Consider the following 12595-nt stretch of genomic DNA (forward strand, 5'->3'; position numbering starts at 1 on the left):
CAAGGACACTCAGCTAATGAGGGACAGAGCTTGGACTTGAACATAGATCCAATAATTCCACATCCTTCTGCCTCCTAGTGACACACCCAACTGAGACAACAGCTCCCCTTTTCAAAATTTGAGGGACTTTAAATGAAAGAAAGCTCATGGATGTTTGTGAAATGGTATGGCCTTGGGTGGATTCAGATCCTAGTGTCGCCATGTTGATCCAGCATGGGGCCTTGGGCAAATCTCTTCCAGAACATAGGCTCATCATCTATATCTTGTTTTCAAAAGGCATGAGAGCAGACTTAGAAATATATGTACACCCAGGATGGGTAAAAGTTAGAGAAAAGTATCTCAGAAACCAAATAGGAGAAATAGGGCAGAGAAAGATAACTTTACTAGCACCCAGCAAGGAAAGAATTTTGATCACAAGGCAATACACTTAACAGGAAAAATACGATCTCCATGGTTGCGTCTAACAAATACACTCTGTAATCTTTGGAAAAGAGCATTTTTCAAAATCACACGCAAGATTTAGCTAGGTATTCCAGGGGCACTTTCAATCTTAGTGCTTTCTGGAGCTATGGTAGGAAGCTTGTAATCGGGTGTGATTAATGCGTACACACCCACGGTATAAGATGACAAGAAACAAGATGCAGACATCTTGCCGTGGACACAACATACTCTAGATTCCAGTGCGTCTCTGCAGGAGGAAGCTGTGTGCTCCAGGAGTGCCCCAGGTATGGAGGTGAGATCTGCATTTGATCACTGGCTTCGCTGTTCAGTGCTATGATTCCCCTCACCTTGTACCCCACTGCCCTGTTCTATTTTTCTTCACAGCATTTTTCTCTACATGAAATGATGTGTCCGTCTGATTAGTTTTTGTCTTATTTTTCTCCTCCACTAGAATACACGTTTCACTGGTGCAGAAACTCTGCTGTGCCTGGCACATAGTAGATGCACAGTGAGCCTGCTGGGTGAACGAATGGACCAAACAGCTCTTGTAGGGTTGTTATGTGTAGAGCACTTGACATATCACATGCTTTCCAGGCTCATGTCCGAATTATGTCCAGCATGTTCTGTTCATCTATGTCGGGAGCTTCGAGAAGGCATAAACTATGTCTTTTTTGCAGACTCTCAGAGCCGGAAGGAATCCTAACTGTCCCCCCTCAACCTAGTCCAAACTGCCCCCCCTCAACCACCTTGAGGTTTTACAGATATCAGACTGAGCCCCTTTCCTCCTAGCTGGGTGACTTCCCCACTCCACAGCTTTAGTAGCCCAAAGACACGAGCTCACGGCTCCTGACTCCATACCCAGGATCCCACCCTGGTGTAGCTATACCAACCACGGTGCTTGACTCAGTGCTTATCTCTCTTGCCAATGCTCCAGACACATTTTGTTGAGTAAACAAACCAGTTCTGGCTAGACACCATTCTCCAGGAACTGTGCTAAGAGCTTTACAGATACTATTTCATTTAATTCTTATAGCAATGCTAGGACATGGGCTTTTTATTCCAATTTCAAAATGAAAAATCTGAAGCTTTGCAAAGTTAACTATCCTGCTTTCAATGCCAGGCCTGCTCTAAATGCTCCTCCCTATCCCCCAGTCATCAAGAGTGACAATCTATGGTTCTCAGTCTTCTAACCTCCCATGGCTCCCTAACCAGATCACTTACCCCCATCCCCCCATGGTTGTGGGGGCCCCCTGCCAATGGCACTGAAACTAAACAATGACAGAGCCAGCATTTGTTCTGGGGTTTGATGCCCTGTCCCTCCTCAACATGAAGGTCTCTCTACCAAGCACCGCACATCTTTTTCAAAGGAAGTCTTTCTCACAGGACTCAAAAAAAAAAAAAATCAGTCCAAAGTTCTGTGGTCTCTCTAGTTGTACTAAAACATCAACCATCCTTCCCCCCACTGCCTGCCTATCTGTTCTCTAGATCGCTCCCACTAATCCTACAGATGACACACGTCTATAAACCGGTGTTATCTCCCAGAGCTGCGCTTTCAGTCTGAACCCTAGAGCCTAGGAGTGCAATACTCAGTCACAGAGTGTATTCTGCAATTGTTCACCTCAAGAGAAAAGGCAATGAATCTCGGAGAACAGAACACACCCCGAGCACATCCCCAGTCACATCTAGGATTCTCTCACATTCCCAGTTCAGGGATAAGGCTTCTTCATCTTCCACTCTGTTTAATTTTCTCTTTCCCCAGGTCTGAGTAAGTCTAAGACTTCCTCAGGCCTCATTTTCTCCAGAAGTTGAAGAAGGATACAATTTCTTCCAATTTTGCCATTTTGAAAGCTGGCTGAGAGCACTTCGTGAATATTACAGGAAAGTGGATCTAGAAAAATCCCATCTCCCATTCCAGATCATTAAGATGCAGCCACTGCAGGGCAGGACAGAGAAAGCAGGCAACAGAGAGGGACAGTGACCTGCCCAGACACGGACGGCTCTGATCCAAGACTCTAGGAGATCAAAGCACTGTTTCCCTTAAAGCCGCACAGGACAAGTGTCCTTCCCTCGGGAACAGGCGTTGAGGGCCTGCGCTATCTGTTGCCTTCCTGGATATTTTTATCACCTTCAAATAAATTCAGATTCCTCCGTGAGCTTCTAAGGGAGGAGGAAACACCCACATTGCATTGCTCGGGCCCTTTTCCACCGAGGCCCAAACTCCCTTCCCTCCTGGCTCAACCAGGCCGCCCAACGCACCTGCCCGTCGGAGAGCTTACTGCCGGAGCCCCGGTGTTCCAGGACCTCCGCGGACATGCCGGCCCCTGTGCACCTGGTCCCTACCGCTGGGGCCTTGGTGGCGGGCAGTTCTGCAGGCGACACGTGCTGCTGAGGTTTTAAACCTGGTGCTGGAGGAGAGGACAGATTCCAAGGATGTCCATGGCAACGCCCCCCGGTGGGCGTTGTCCTGACGCAGGGGTGCAGGGCTGCGCTCGGGCCACCCCGGGGGGAGGGGAGAGTGCTGCGGGCGCGGGAGGGGAGCCCCAACCTGGCTGCCAGCTCTGCACGGAGCTGAGGCTCCCCGCAGCCTCCGGGGTTAGGCGGGGCTGGCCAACCCAGGACTGCAGGCCTCGGGGAGTGGGTTCTCTGCAGTGCATTTGACCTTGCCTCCGCTCGTGACAGGTGACAGGCTTTGCAAGAAATCATCCTTTCTTCCCCGACCCCTGTCCCCAAAGGAGCAGAGCCAGGATCCTAATTTAAATTTCGATGACTGGTGCGGGCAGGGTCCCCGCTATTAACCATTAAGCCAACTATCTTTCCGAGCTTTGACTTCAGAGAGCTAATCAGGAGGGAAGGGAGCATTGTAAACGCTGAGAACAGCAGCTAAAGAGCAAAGGTAAGAGCACAACCTGGTTCAAGATGCAGTCGCCTGTCCTTGAGCTGTTCACACACCTGCTGGGCGCCCCGAAAAGACAGTGGCATTGCCACCCTGCCAGGATCTTGTGAGAATATGAGTAAGCGTAAGAATGAGGAAATGCATTAAGCATTGAATACGGTTCTTGCTGAATAGCCTCAAGCTCAATAAATAGAAGAGCCTGTTTAAAAGTGTGGGACAATGGGTCACCAAGCACCTCTCCTGTGGGGCCAGGTGGCATTCCAGGCACCGAAGAAAAAGCAGCAAGTGAAACCGAGGGCCCTGCCTCCCCAGCCAGGCTACTGTTATGTGTGTGTGACAGAAAAGGAATTAGTAAATGAACCTAGTCAGAGCTCAGCCTTCAGAAGAAAATACAAACAGAAGTAGGGGCTGGGACTGAGCTGGTGGACATTGGAGAGCGGACTCCAAGTAGGTGGGAAGATGTCATGCACCCGGGTGTGTTCAGATGAGCAGGCTGAGATGAGGCATTCATTGCTAGTAGGAAAAGAAAAAGGATACCACAAAGTCAGAGGTTCACAAAAGATGTGGAAAAAAACCAGGAACATCAAAGTCTTGATGGCCAGAAAACAAACCAATAATAGAGGTTGCTAGAAATCCACCCCTTGCCCCTCCCACATTCTGTGAGAGCCATCAAGCATTTGCCAAAGGGGAAAAAATTGTCATATTTGCAAAACAAACAGACTATCGGTTCCACCCCTGATGAGCCGTGTAGCTTTGCTCAAATTCGTGCCTCAGTTTCTTAGTCTTTCAAATGGGGATTTTAAGGGTTGTTGTGTAGGATTCCTTGAGTCTCTATGAGGTGTCAGGCTTCCAACTGGCCGCTAAGAATATAGACATCATGAAGTGTGATTTCTGTCCAAAGGGAGCCCTTGAGCATCTGATTAATATTTCCTAATATTAATATCTGGTAAATTGGAAGATTGGTGTTGTTGGACATGGGAGGGCAAACCCTGACCTCCACCCACAGGAGACTCTGTATCCTTTCATGGACTCCAGTGTTTTTTTTCATGTGGTAGACCTGAAAAGAGTTTTTCTCAGCCCTGGAGCTGCCTGACAAGCAGCATTTCATCCCTCTCTGTCATACTGCAGAGAACGAGGAGTGTGACGACACCTGTACTCCAGGGGCAGGCCGCGGATGAAAGCGAACAATGACAGCTACTTATTTACGCTCACACCATGAGTGAGCCAAGCTCTCCACACACATTGTGTCATTTCTTCTGCTCAACAACCTCAAGCCTGATGCATCCCCACTTTACATATAAGGAAACTGAGCCCCGGGAAGTTTAAATAAGCAGTCCAAAGTCAAACCACCTTCCACCCAATTCCAAGATGCTTGCTCTTGAATACTCCTTTCTTCCTTTTTGAGATACAAACAACAATTATTTCTACAACAGCAAAATAATAGTATATCTCTTTTCTCCAAATCGGAAGTCTTTATCCAATTTCACCTAAAAATGCCCCAGACCTGGAGTGGGGGTAGAGCACAGTTAATTTTCAGCTACTTCAGAAAACCAGTGATCACCTTCTTTAAAAATAAATAAATAAATAAATAAATAAATAAATAAATAAATATGCCAGCAAAAAGGGAACATTTCTGTACGCACTAAGATAAAAACCCCCATTGCTTGTGATATGCAGTTTGTAGAGGGTGTTTAAACTCTTCTTGTTTAATTCGAAGGAGCATCCCAGAGTTCAGCCTTGCAGGCCACTCAGATGCTGTGGATGGCAACGCAGAGGGACACTGTGTCGCAAGCTGTGTAGCTGGTACACTTAGAGCTGACCTTCACTGATTTGGAAGTTGAAGATTTCCCAACCGCTGCAGGTTATCAATCCCTTTTCATTTTAACCTCCTATGTGGAGGGTTGAGTTAATCATAATCTACTGTTTCATGGCACATAATCAAAAACTACAAGGTCCCTTCTTGTTTTATTTATTCGTTCTCTTTTATCTTCGTTCCCTACCTCCACTCCCTTCTCCCAGAGGTGACATCCCTTAAAATTTCTAATACCCAGGCTTGGATTTTTTAAATGCAGGGGAATATCGGTGCACAAGTGTACTCTCCATAGATATAAGTGATGCTGTAGCATAGCTTTGCTATAGAACGTAGATGTACTTTAGATCTCGTAGTTTCTCTTTCTTTCACCCTGTTCTTAGGATGCTGTGAATGTGCATCTAGGTCTTTGCTTTCCTAACTGGTGTAGAGTCCTCTGTCGTCAGTGTCCACCACACTTGACTTCTCCATTTCACTAGGCTGTCCCTAACTCTCCCCACCCCAAACAATTCTGTGATAAACATCTTCATGCTTGTCCCCTTAGGGACCTGTGTGAGAATTTGTCTTGAATAGAAGGGTGGGATCCTCAGTCAGAGAGAACATGCATTCTTCACTGCATGAGTGTCAGATGGTCCCTTGAATGGCTCATACTAGTCTACACCCCTACCAAAGGCCAAATGCTTCTTGGTGGTAGACATCCCCAATATCTGGCATTTTCCAAACATCTGATTCTTTGCCAATCTGATCAAAGTGAAGAAGTGTGCCCTTGCTGTTCATATTTTGCGTTTCTCTTATGACAACTGGGTTTGAGCCTCTCTTTAAACACTAATGCCCCTTGGATTTCCAATGCTGTGAATAGTTCATTATATACTTTGCCTATTTTTCTGAAGGGATTCCTATTTATCCATGTTGACTTGCAGGAATAATTTGTAGAGTCTAGATATTAGCACTGCCTCTCTCAGTCACTAGTCTGTCTGTCCTAATATATCACTGCCAGTTAACTGTCAACTGGCATTCTTCCTTGAGAAAAAAAAATTCTGATGTAATAAAAATATATCTTTTGAAATTTGGGGGGGGTCTATTTAAGAAGAGCTTCCTCATCTCTAAGTCACAAAGATATTCTCTTCTTTCATTATCGTTAGTTTTCTCTTTCACTTTTGGATCTTTAATCTATCTGCATCTTTGTGAATGGGATACTGTCATGACCCAGGGTTTGGTTTTGTTTTGTTTTGTTTTGTTTTGTTTTGTTTTTCTCTCTCTCTCCTCTCTTCATGTCATGAATCAGTTTTTTGACAACATGGACAAAGACTTTTCCTCACTGAGTTTTTACATCAGAATTTTCTGAACTGAGATGAAATGACCTCTTCTCAGAGATGCATATTAAGAGTCACCCGTTTGACTTTTGGTACCATGTGTACAATTTTTCAAATCACCATTTATACTTGAATCTATCTCTGAGATTTTAATTTTATTCTATTGGCTTATTCCATTATGTCTCCTCCTGTGTCATTATCATACTGCATTTATTAATATTACAGAATGGTTTGGTAGTGTACCTTAATATTGAGTAGGCAAGTCTCCCTTCTTGCTCTTATTTTCCCCAAAGTTTACTTATCTATTAATGCACACTTGTTCTTCCATATTATAGCTGAAATTTTTATTGATTTGGCTCTGAATTTACTGGTTAATCTGTAGACATTGTGTCAAATAAAAGTAGTAATACCAGATGTACATGCTGGATTCCAGTTTATGATAAATGCAGCCAAAATTTCTCCATTAGTATTATGCATGATATAGGGTTTTGGTGTCCGAACCATCATTAAATTTATGAAATCCTCTCTGTCTCTAGTATACTGAAGTTTGTTTGTTTTTATCACAAAGTGTTGAACTTAGCAAGTTGGCCTTTTCTGCAAAATTACATGATGGATCCCTTCTAGTCTATTAACATGGTAAATTACATTGGTAGAGTTTCTGGGTGTAAGGTCTTACGTACTAGGATAAACTTTCCTTTTTTCTGATTTATTATTTTGTACTACATTATTAGATATGGTCAATTTATATTTTATGTAAGATTTTACCATTTGTGTTTATTACAGAAATGAGACTGCCACTTTATTACTTGTACTGTCATTATCTTACTTTGAAATCAAGACTACAGTAGCCTTACTCAAGGAGTTGTAAAAAATTTTCTCTATTTTTGGAACAACTATAGAAGATGGAAATTATTAGTTCCTTGAAAATTTGGTAAGATCTCTTATAAATACATTGGATCTAAAATGTAAGGGGTCAGGAAAAGTAGAAGATTATATTTTAGTTCATTTAACTCTTTTTGGCCTATTTATGCTTTCTATTTCTTCTCATTCAAGAATTAAGTCAGTCTGTCAAGGTCTCAACAAAAGTGACATACTCCGGTTCATAGCATTCTTTTCTTATTTTTATTTTATTTTTTTCTTTTCTTATTTTTAAAAGGTCTATCATATCTGTATTAATTTTCTCTTTTTAGTTCCATATTTATTTGCATCTTCCATCATCTTGCCACATGTTGCCCATCAAGAATCAGCATTCATAAGACTGATCTTTTCTAATGTTTGTGCTGTTTTTTATTGCATTTTCTCCCCACTTCTTTATTATTTCCTTGTTTGAGCTTGCTTTGTTGCTTTTGCCCAACTTCTTGAATTGAACACTTTGCTTGTTTTCAACATTCTTTGTTTCCTCAGAAATGCATTTAAAATGAGATTTTTCTAAGTAGTGTTTTAGCTGTGTGTCATTAATTTAATACAGTCTTGACTTTGTTTGGCTCTAAGTTTGGAATATAATTTTCTCAATAACCCAAAAGTTATTAGAAGTATATTATTTAAATTCAAGTTACTTGGGATACTTTTGGTTTTCTTTCTTTTTTATAAATTTCTAACTGCATTATATTACGGTTAAAGAACCCAGTCTTCATGATTTTGATTCCTTGGAATTTATCAAAGCTTTGTAACCAGGGGATCCCTGGGTGGCGCAGCAGTTTGGCGCCTGCCTTTGGCCCAAGGCACAATCCTGGAGACCCGGAATCGAATCCCACGTCGGGCTCCCGGTGCATGGAGCCTACTTCTCCCTCTGCCTTTGTCTCTGCCTCTCTCTCTCTCCTCTCTGTGTGACTATCATAAATAAATAAAAATTTAAAAAAAATTTTAAAAAAAGCTTTGTAACCAGGTGTACGTGGTCCATTTGTGTAATTTTTCAGGTATGCTGGCAAAGAATGGGTATTCTTTGTTTCTTGAAGATATAGATGTGTGTATGTATATATGAGATTTTTAAATTCCTATTTCAGAAATTAATAAATCAGTCAAAGTTGCAGAGCATGTATTTATACATAGATTACAAATATGTGTGATTATATATATATATATACATATATAACTTGTATTTTAATCTAATCTAATAGTTTCTTTTTATTAGTAAGTTTGGCCCATGACTTTTATTATAAAAACTTTTATGCCAGTTCATATTTCTGCCATGTTATTTCATATTTTCCACTTCCCATACTTTCTATTTATTTTCTCCTTTTTAACCTTCCATTGGAGGAAAGGTTTTCTCTTACTGATTTGAAAGTTATCCTTTCTATTTTTATTCCTCTTCTGGCTGTTAGGGACTGAAATGTTTGTGTCTCCCTGCCCTACCAAATTCCTATGGTGAATGTTTAATCTCCAATGTGATGGTGTTTGGGGCCTTCAGGAGGTAATTAAGTCATGAGGGTGGAGCCCTTAGGAGTGGAGTTCTCTACCATGATGAGAAGATGGCCATCTGCAAACCAGAGAGGGGGCCTTCACCCAGTGGTGGATCTGCCAACACCCTGGATTTGGCAGCCTCCACAACTGTGAGAAATAAGTGTTTGTTGCTTAAACCTCCCCGTATGTAGTATATTTGGTATAGCAATCCAAACTGCCTAAGAAACTGGGTTATTTCTAAGTGGTTATTCATTTTTTTCATTTAGATATATTTTTTATCATTTACTTATCTTTGAAGACTTAAGTACTCATACAAATCAAAAATCAAAAAGTTAAAACATAATGAAAAATCTCCCACACTTCCCTATCCTATAAGCATCCAAGTCTCTTCCCCAAAGACAATATTATCAGTTTCTTCCAGAGATTTTTAAGCAAATATGTGCTTGTATTTGTGTGTGTATATTCCTCGCCCTTTCAGATGGCAATATTGTGTACATGGTTATGCACCTTGCCATTTTAAATGTTTAACTTATGGGGCACCTGGGGAGCTCAGCAGTTGAGTATCTGCGTTCAGCTCAGGTCATGATCCTGGGGTCCTAGGATCAAGTCCTGCATCAAGCTCCCCAAAGGGAGCCTGCTTCTGTCTCTGCCTCTCTCTGTGTGTCTCTCATGAGTAAATAAATTTTAAAATTCTTTAAATTTTTTTTTAAAAAATATGTGTTTAACTTATGTATATTGAGATCACCCTGTTTATGACATGAAAAATCTTCCTGAATCTTTTTTTAATAGATCGTGTTTCTTTGTATGGATTATCATAATTTAATCAGTACTCTGTTAACACTGTTGTTGTCTCTAGTCTTTTGCTATTACAGATAATGCCATGATGAATAATTTTGCACGTGCACCATTGCACACATATCAGAACATGTCTATATGAAAATATGCTGTAAGCAGCATTTCTGGGTCAAAAAAAATGGGCATTTATTATTTTAATAGCTATTGACAAATCATCCTCCAAAGAGTGGCCATATGATTCACTATCCAAACTGGAAGTTTTTGAGTCTAAAAGATGTACTTGTGGTATAGATAAGGAGACAACAGGTATCAACCAAGACTATCACAGGCAAACTGCTATGTATGGTCCCCCAATCCATATGTGTTCTACCTGTTTACACAAGAAAAATGTGATACTGTCTATTTCTTTATAACTTTTCCAACCCATATGAGGTTGCTTAGCTCAGTATTAAGAAATGTCAGCAAGTATGTTCAGATACACAAAAAGACCAGACATCACTTGAGTAAATCAAACAAGTCTGCTGAGTCAATATGCACAGCAAAAAGATCATCAATATTATCTTGGGACAAAAAGGGGTATAAGTTTCCAGCCCATAAACCTCACCAAAGAGTAGACACTTGTGGGTGATAGTATCTGAGTGAATGAGAGATATATCTTACCTCTGGAAGCTCAGCACCCCCCTTATAACCAACTAACGGCTGTGAGATTAAAGTAGTTCTGGACAGGATCTTGTCTGGACTAAGCATAACTTCATTGATCCAACTCATTGATCTCAGCTGTACATGGCACAGGCTGATGAAGAGGCTACAGCATAAACTTAGCAAACTCAGAACCAGCTTCCCATGTATCACATTCAAACTCTTCACACTAATGTAAACTGCTTGGCTAAGAACATTTACAAATTTATTGTTATGGGACCAGAATAATTGTTAGATACCAAGACATGTGGCCTTTAGACCAGCCATGAGGTCCTCCTGCAGTTCATATTTTTAAATCTTTGATAATCTGGAGAACAAAAAACTCATTATAGTTTTCACTACAAATCTTTTGTTTTGAGCAAGGTTATTTCTATTTACTTTTCTGTGAACCATCTGTACCTTGGATTAGATCCCTACCCTTTATTTTTGAAATCTCTAGGCAGGACACTGGCCTAACCTTCATTCCTACCTCCCACCCACAACTCAGATACACTGCACTATGGAAGATATATGTTCTTCATGGAAGCATCTACAGTCACAATCTAGTACTGTTGTCATCTGGGACCAAAAAAAATATCCAAATTCTGATTATTTTTCTCATAGGGAGTTTTGTAAGTGCCCAGAAGATTACCCATTGGGAGCTTTTAAACATAGTTCAGGTAATAGCTCCTGACTAAAAGAAGGCTATATCACAATAAATTTCTGTTTCTGTGGGGGTCCTCTCATGGTGGAAGCTAGTTCAAGAAAAACATACCTTGTCCTGCCAATGGTGGAGTCCAGCTTGTCCTCACTGTGACCATCTGTCCATGTTTAATATTCAAAGAAGCTAGATAGCTTCCTAGCTTTATACATGAGTTGGGCATAGTCCCTATATCCCTCAAATTTCAGAGGACATAGGCTGAGTTCTCTGATAGGTTCTTTTTACCCTCCTAGATTTGGCATAAGGTGAAGAAAAGGGATGTCTGGAAAGAAAAGAGAAATGTCACAGCACACTAATAAACTTCTCTTTAATAAAACTCTTTCTCTCTGGTCACTTGGATCAGTGTCCTAGTAGGCCCTTAAAAATCTTTAAAGTGAGTGTTGAGTCAAGGATTGCAAAATGGGCTTTACCATCTCTTAGCAAGTCCTGCATAGAAAGTCTCAGAATCCAAAATAATGACCAGAAAACAACCACATTTAACATAATCAGAGTAGTAACTAGACCAATGGATGTTTTTAAATTTGAAATATTCCCTTAAATATTTAATTAGGTCTATGCATGTATGCAGAATTTGGAGAAGGGGAAAATTGAGAGGTATTTCCCTGACATTTCTTGGACTATGTCTTGGACTGCCTTTTCAAGGACATTTGCACAGCAACAGCTTTGGAAGAGGGAAAATGGTGTCTCCCTCTGGGTCCAAGGGCAGACTTGGTTTTTGACCAGTATGAGAGATTGAGATCTCTTCCCTAAAGACATTCCATGGTAATAAAGTCTTCCCCTCTCCCTAGAGAAAATATGCTTGCATCCCATAGTAAAGATGATGCCTCTCTTTGGCAAGGAGGATGGGACAGTTGCCATTGCCCCCATAGAAGATATGGGTTTCCTAACCTCAGCATTCCTCAGCTGTGACACAGATCCAGTGTATACTCAGCATCCACCTGGATCACTCTGATACCTATGGACTTGGAGGACAAGGGGAACCAATATAAACATGACAAGCATGTTGCCCACTTTGAGCAGTAAACAGTCTATATCGACTGGGCTTATTATTTCCTTGCTGGCCAATTTCATGGAAGTATGGCAATTCATCCTAAGAATTACACTGATGTTTAGGAAATACTTGATCTACTTGATGGAAAAAAAAAAAAAAGAGATGTGGCAATAATGGCCAGCATTTTCTTTCCTTTTCTGTCATGGAAATAGAAGCTCCAAATGTTAGCCAGATAAACCCAAGACTTCACAGAATAAAACACTACACTCTCCTTCTTTCTTTCAAGTTAGATGTAACTGCAGGTTTAATATTTGGCCAAAGAAACAGAAAAAGTAGAAGTCTGCAACATCTCAGAAGTGTCCCTACAGGAGGCATGCCCTTCTTCTTTTATTTTTTTCCTTCTAGCAGTTTGGAATGTAGAAATGTTGACTGGAATTGGAGCAGCCATGTTGGATTATAAGGTAAATGTAGGAATGGGGGCTGCGGTTTTCAGAATAAAAAGAGGGAAGGATTGAGATAAAAGGAGCCTGGTTCGTGACACCATGGAGCTTTA

At 41.2% G+C, this 12595-nt stretch overlaps 1 protein-coding gene across 1 annotated transcript in view; it reads right to left on the reverse strand.

The window, feature by feature from the left end:
* PAH (phenylalanine hydroxylase) overlaps nt 1-2855 on the reverse strand; it is a 79898-nt gene extending 77043 nt beyond the window's left edge. Inside the window, exon 1 of the mRNA XM_072773375.1 lies at nt 2698-2855. Within this exon, the coding sequence (XP_072629476.1) occupies nt 2698-2754 (57 nt within the window). The 5' untranslated portion in view covers nt 2755-2855. The remainder of the gene's footprint in view (nt 1-2697) is intronic.
* Nucleotides 2856-12595: the final 9740 nt, after the last annotated feature.

This window comes from Canis lupus, chromosome 13, assembly GCF_048164855.1.
Source record: "Canis lupus baileyi chromosome 13, mCanLup2.hap1, whole genome shotgun sequence".
Taxonomy (NCBI): domain Eukaryota; kingdom Metazoa; phylum Chordata; class Mammalia; order Carnivora; family Canidae; genus Canis; species Canis lupus.